This window comes from Sinohyriopsis cumingii, chromosome 19, assembly GCF_028554795.1.
Source record: "Sinohyriopsis cumingii isolate HCF-2022 chromosome 19, ASM2855479v2, whole genome shotgun sequence".
NCBI lineage: Eukaryota > Metazoa > Mollusca > Bivalvia > Unionida > Unionidae > Sinohyriopsis > Sinohyriopsis cumingii.
In genome coordinates this window covers 33,623,683-33,630,673 of record NC_142979.1, presented here as the reverse complement: position 1 = coordinate 33,630,673, position 6,991 = coordinate 33,623,683, and the positions used below count along the sequence as shown (strand labels likewise).

Here is a 6,991-nt window from a genome sequence, read left to right as displayed (position 1 = left end):
CCTTGTTATGTACATTTTTAACATGATATGAACTGTGACATGTCCTAAGTGTTTCATCTGCAATAGGTAAATTATGACAAACTATTGTACAACAACTAAATTCTCAATTGAGTTAATTATACCATTTTGTGTGACTTGTCCATCTGTGCAGTGGACCAATAAATGGTTAAAAATATCACCTTAATATGACTTGAAGGTTAAAGAATATGGTAGGTGATACACTATCTATTGAAGACATATGTACTGAAAATCTGAGATTATAATAATCAAATGTGTACTTAGAATTTATGAATAATATAATAAGTGGAAGGCTTGAGAAACTGAGGCAAAGAGTTCACAGATTCTTATACACAACCCACATCTGATTTAAATCCAGTACAAAAAAGTATTTTCTGGTAGTTATGTTATATATATGTTATTGGAAGACCAAAATCTTTTCACTAGTCCCAAGATGTTGAAACATGAGTTTTAGAATGACAAAAGCAAGCAAACATAATTTTAAATCAGAAATAATAGCAAGGCAAGTCAATTAAACTGGCTAAAATCCGAAAAAGGTCAGATAAAAGCAAGATTTTCAAGATATCTGAAAAAGTGGCCATGTTGAGTATTAAAGGACAGTTTAAAACAAGTAAACATTACCCATGTAAAATGGTACCCATGTTAGATGACCAAAACATGCAACAGAATCTAATTAAATACATCTTAGATATGGATTTTGATTTGTCAAAGAAAAACAAAATGTAGAAAGATAGAGTCACATGGGACCCTGCATTAAAGCAAAACTGAAAGAAAAGTTTTAAATCGTAAAAGGCACAGCCAGGTCTATGAATGAATGTTAACTTCAAACTGCATCAGAATATGTTTAACAGTCCTTGAGCTAAGCTGATTATAAACTATGAAGGTAAATTACAAGGGCCAAAATTCTGTCTAAAATGGAACAGATGAGACGAAGCCCATGAAATGCACAACTGGGTCTAAGAGACTTACCAAAATGCAGGAAAATATGTTGAATAGTTCCTGAGTTATGCTTTTTACAAAGAAATCCCATGTGAAGATATTTTGATCAATGCCATAACTCTTTCCAAAAATGGAGTGGATGAGTCTAAACCATAAAATACATATGCAAGCTTAGGCTTTGAAATTATGCACATATCAGATTAGGTCAGAATATATTGAAAGGTTCTTGTGTGTTTGTGTGATTTGGACTTTTTAAACATAGCTTTAACAATTTTTCAGTCATATTGCTATGATGTCTGCAGTGTGGCAGTTTATAGTGATGTCTAGCACTGGGGCATCATGCTGCAGACATGTAGCACGATGTCCCACCCAATCACATTATCCTAACACCAGGCCAACCAGTCCTAACACTAACCTCTTAATGCTGAGTGCCAAGCGAGGCAGCTGTTAGTACCATTTTTGTAAGTCTTTGGTATGACGTGGCTGGGGATAGAACCCACGAACTCCACATCCGAGGCGGACACTCTAACCACTAGGCCACCAGAGGAGCGGTCTCTTTTCTAGACTGACTTGAAAGGTTCTTGAGCTATACTGATTATGAGCAGCATCCCATGGAAAATTATAAAGTTCAATGTCAAGGAGCGCAACTCTATTACAGATGCAGTTGACAAGACAAATCCGTAAAAGATATATCTAGGTCTATCAGACAATGCACACACCAAAGTACATCATGATATGATAATTGTTTTCTTAGCTATGCTTGTGTGTGTGTTTGCGTTTGTGTGTGTGTGTGTGATTTGAATTTTTAATGTACCTTTAACAATTTTTCAGTCATATCGCTACGATGTCTGCAGTGTGGCAGTTTATAGTTGTGTCTAGCACTGGGGCATCATGCCACAGACATGTAGCATGATGTCTCACCCAGTCACATTATCCTGACACCAGGCCAACCAGCCCTAGCACTAACCTCTTAATGCTGAGTACCAAGCGAGGCAGCTGTTAGTACCATTTTTGTAAGTCTTTGGTATGACGCGGCCGGGGATCGAACCCACAACCTCCCACATCTGAGGCAGATGCTTTAACCACTAGGCCACCGGGGCTATGCTGGTTATAGGATGAGTGGGTACATACAAACTATGCAAAATCTGACCTGACCCTTAAGAAAATATCAGTGAATTATTATTCCTGTATTTCTGAATTGCACAATAATCACTCATGTGACATGTTCTAAACCTGAGCAGAAACATGCACCTCAAATTTCATAACAATACTTTCTGAGGCATAAGAGGAGAAATGAAAAGAAATCACATTGGAGCAGAAAAGAAGGATGGAAGGGCAATATTTTTACTTGGGATCTAATAAACCTCTTGTATGTAAAGTTACAAAATTTCTTATACTTGTTTTACAGTCATTTTCCAAACTGATGCCTTGTCATCATATTGAATGTATGGGGGGTGCTATTTTCATGTAAGATTAACTACATCTCTCAAGGTAGGATTAACTAAATCTCTCAAGACAAATGCATGTACGAAGTTCACATCACAGTCTAAGTGAAGTGATAAACAAGAGGTCCAAGTGGGTCTGATCTTACTTTTATGTCTTGCATAAGTTAATAGGTAACCTCTTCATCAAATAGACTTACCACTGAAAGAACACAAACTATGCACAATATCTTGTAAACATTATATCCAGTCTATCTGACCTATTTTACTATTGTTTAATAAAATTCTTTCCAAAGATAATGCATAATTAATATACAGTCTCATGCTCTTAAAAGCAAGGTTTAGATATGAACCTTTCACCTGTGGTCAAAAGAGTCACATGGCTTTCACATGATTTGAAATTATAATTTGCACTAGCTGGGGAGGGGGGTCAACCCATGGTTTTCTTTACTCCTGGTAATTCAATCTGGAAGTATTTCAGGAGAAAAGCATTGTTGTTTTGTTAACTAATTCACCAAAAACTAAAACAAAACAACAGGTATAGGACATAACAGAATTAATGATAACATTCTCCACATCTAGTTGAACGATGTGGAACTGAAAAATGTTACACAAGATAAACTAAGAGTTCATACTCTGATAACAATATGTTATGGTCAGTGCAAATCAGTAATGTTACTGAAAAGATGGCTAACAATATCTGGTTACTATAAACAGAATTTCAAACCTTAAACCCAGGATCATGTTTTACAAAAGTTATATTCAACCTCATCTGGACTACTGCAACATCATACGGGGTAATGCTTCTAAAACAACTGTTAAAAGTGGAAAGACGTTAAAAAAAAGCCATCAAATTTATCCATTACAAGAAGTTCATAATGTCAATGAAGGATCTGAAGATCATGACTATATATGAAAGAATATGTTGCAGAAAGGCTAATTGTATGTTTACATTTCTAATTGTTAAATTCCCAAGAATATCAATGATACATTCAGTATAAGGACAAATACCATCAATACAGTTTCTAGGCTATCGATGCTATGCTCCATGTCGTCTAATAACATTCTTCTTCCTGAGCCCAAAACTAAATCGTTAAACAAATTGGCTTTTTTGGTCCAATCATTTGGATCTGTCAACCTAAAGATGTTAAAGAAGCATCATCAGTGCCTTCCTTTCATCACAGATGTTTGAAATGAATCTAATCCAGATAATTGCTAAAGCAGGATATGATCAACTTTGTTGTATATATTATGTGTATGCATGTGTTTGCACGTGTACATCAATCCATTATTTGTATTTTGCTTGTCTCCCAGCTGTATAATATTATATATATATTTGCCTGTATATATGTTGATAATTGAGGCCCACAAAGGAGATTAGTTTTTGTACCAGTTGTGTCACCCTCATAAAGTAAAGACTTTAGTAGTAGTAGTAGTAGTTGTAGTAGTAGTATAATGCAAATTTCAGACAATTTGTGATGCATGGAGAGGAGTCTATCAAATGCCATAAAATAATGCACAATTGATATGATAACATATAAAGGACAAATGTTCCAGTCACTTTAGAATGGCAAGACAAGGCTGGTAAAACTCTATTTTACCAAACATATCAAATTAACTTCCAAACACAAAGATTTTAAATGGGGTAAAATGTTTAGAAATAAATTTATAAACTTAGGCATGGTTTTTAATAGCATTATTCTCTTATTGGAACAAAATCAATATTAGAACAAATACAATGATTAGCAATGAAATATAAATAATTGTGTATAAAAAATCTACTCCTTTCTTGCAACATTGCACATAGCTTGCAGGCCTGCAATTGTGCAGTGCTTCTAACAACCATACTTCATAACAAATAATCATCTTAATCCCTAAAGTGCATTATTTTGCTAATTTTTATGAACTGTGGTAATGAAATTTGTGCACAATGAATTCTAAAAACATGTTTATATATGGTCTGAATAATTATGCAACTGGAGAATTTATGTGTAATTACAATAGTCCATATCATGGGTTACTTCCCTTGCATTTTTTAGAGAAAAGAATATTCAAAGAGAAAGTAAATTATTAAATAGCATACAAACTGAGAACTATTTCTAACTGTACTGAATTTCATTAATGTATACAGATCTTACTCATACTAAAGCTCATTGGATATCTAGGCGATATAAACCTATTTACTTAGTATGATCAGTTAATCAAAAGTCACTTTAGGTGTTGACAATATCAGCATATCTGAGATAAGATCAATAATAATAATAATAATGAGGACTTTGTATAGCGCCTAATCTTTAGAAGCTCTAAGCGCTTTACAACATTAGAAAACACCTATAAGATAAAAAAACATATAATGATATGATTACAAAAACAAACACCATGAAATTAGAAAACATAAAAAACATGCTGAGAATATTTAAGGTAAGAAACATTATTAGGTCTTTAAATCATGAATATATGTTGATGCTGTTCACAGATCTTGCAAACTAACCTCTAGTTTGCTAGTTTACTTAAAATTTGATTAGAAATAAAGTCTTTCAAATAAGAACAAATTCAGCCAGTCAATCTGACACAAGATCACCTCATTAAATGTGTGGATCTTGCTCGTGTAAGCCTATATTTCAGAGTCTGATAAAATCTGGATCAGAAATATGCCTTCCAAACTGGTGCCAAGCTCAATGATATGCTAGATCTCCTTACTGTGTGTGAATTGTGTTCTATAAAACTTGTCAAAGATCATGATCATACAAGTGCATATTCTAAGTAAGACCAAAGTCAGATCTGGAAATATGTTCAGTTAATCGGATGCATTACAAGTTCAACAATGCATAGGAATCAGAGTTCAAGTCAGGGCTGGAGAGTTAGCAACGGTCCAGAGTTTGCATTATGTGTTTCAAGTAAAGTAGATATTTAAGATGGTATATGGGGGAAGACATTATATTGCCAGATATATGCAGACATCATCACATAGGGGAAATCTGAACCAGAGAATAACTGTAGAGAGAATCTGTTAAATGTGAAGCTTAATAATCATCATCAAAGTTATCAGTACACAGGTGGTTTAACACAATCAAGGTCATCAGTGGACACGAGGCAGTTAACTCACATTACGTGCCAATTCTACAACTGATTGTCTGGTAGTCTTTCAATTTTTGCCCCAATCTTTTGATCTACTGTTTTTCTGATAAAAGTCCCTGAAATCACAAATCTGTCGAGCATATGTATTACCAGCTAAAACAACATCTGCAAAACTTAGGTATTTCCAACCAAGACAACATTCAATGGGTTGTTTCCAACTATCGTAATCTGTCAATCAAGTTGATATATACCTAACAACCAATCAAATCATGGCATGTAACATGCACTGATACATTTATTGAACACATGTAACTTGTTTTTCTCATCAGTATTTCAGAATTAATAATGTGTTATATATAACTCTTTGGAAATATAATATTTTTGGTACCATGATGAAACACACTAACGGAATCGAAAGAAAATACACCATTGGAAAAAAGAAATAAGTTTGAAAGTTCAACACTGCCTGGATATATGAATTTTAATTTTTGAAACATATAAGAAAATTAATAAAGCTGAGTAGTTATTATTCAGTGCAGTTAAGTTTTACTTAGATTTGGTACGATGTGCACTTTCATGCTTAAATTTGTGACAAAAATGGTCGTACCGCTAATCTCCCTGATTTGGACCCAAATCTCCCCGATTGTGAACACTGCTCTCCATGATTTGGTCCTAGAACACTTGGCATGTATGTTAACTTGTGAAGTCAAATTTTAAAAAATGTGGATTTTATAAACTATTTTTGCCATGAATTAAGAAATATCCTTTTTGAGGTAACCTTCACTCATATTAATTAATTTTTATTGTAAAACTTGCATTCAGAATCTGATTCATGTTGAACACTTGCAGTTTTATAATGATATGAAGCGAATATCCTGGCAAAACATGCACTTGTTGTCTGCATTGGTTGCATAAAAACTCATAAAATTTATCTCAAAAAGAAATCCTAATGATTTAAAAGCCAATTTAGTGATCAAATTTTGAAATGTACTAATTTGATGTGTAGGTTCCATCACATAAATGCCATAATCAGACTTGGCCTTACCACCAGGTGAGCTAGAAACAAATTTCTAACAGGGACAGATGATGAAAGGAAAGACACAACAGACAATGCATGACAGACCATCACTTAACATCACAGTTCTTTTAAATCAAACGAGTTCATGAAAGATGAAAACATTTGAATGAATAAAAGATACCAATAAATTCCTCTCATATGTCTCTGTCATACCTTGTTGATATGGTGGGACTCTTTTGGACTCAGGTCCCTCCTGGTCATCAGTTAACTTCCTCTTTTGTCCATTTGTACCTACAAGAACTATTAAATAGTTAAAGCATAAAATCATATTACACATCACACTGCATTACCATCCATATGGTTGTTTTATGAGAAAAAACAATCGCTAACAAAACAATCATGAAAGATGAGATTTCTTATTCCCATTGGTTTTAATGATAATAGTCCTGCACAGGCACTAGTAGGGCCTGCTTGACTTTAGAAATTAATGAATAAA

The 6,991-nt window shown here is 33.9% G+C and overlaps 1 protein-coding gene across 1 annotated transcript in view; it reads right to left on the bottom strand.

Moving 5' to 3' along the window:
- Positions 1 to 6,991, bottom strand: part of LOC149775413 (uncharacterized) — a 41,253-nt gene that overhangs the window by 11,083 nt on the left and 23,179 nt on the right. The window contains exon 7 of the mRNA XM_089943475.1: positions 6,709 to 6,795. Coding sequence (XP_089799601.1) covers positions 6,709 to 6,795 — 87 coding nt within the window. The remainder of the gene's footprint in view (positions 1 to 6,708; positions 6,796 to 6,991) is intronic.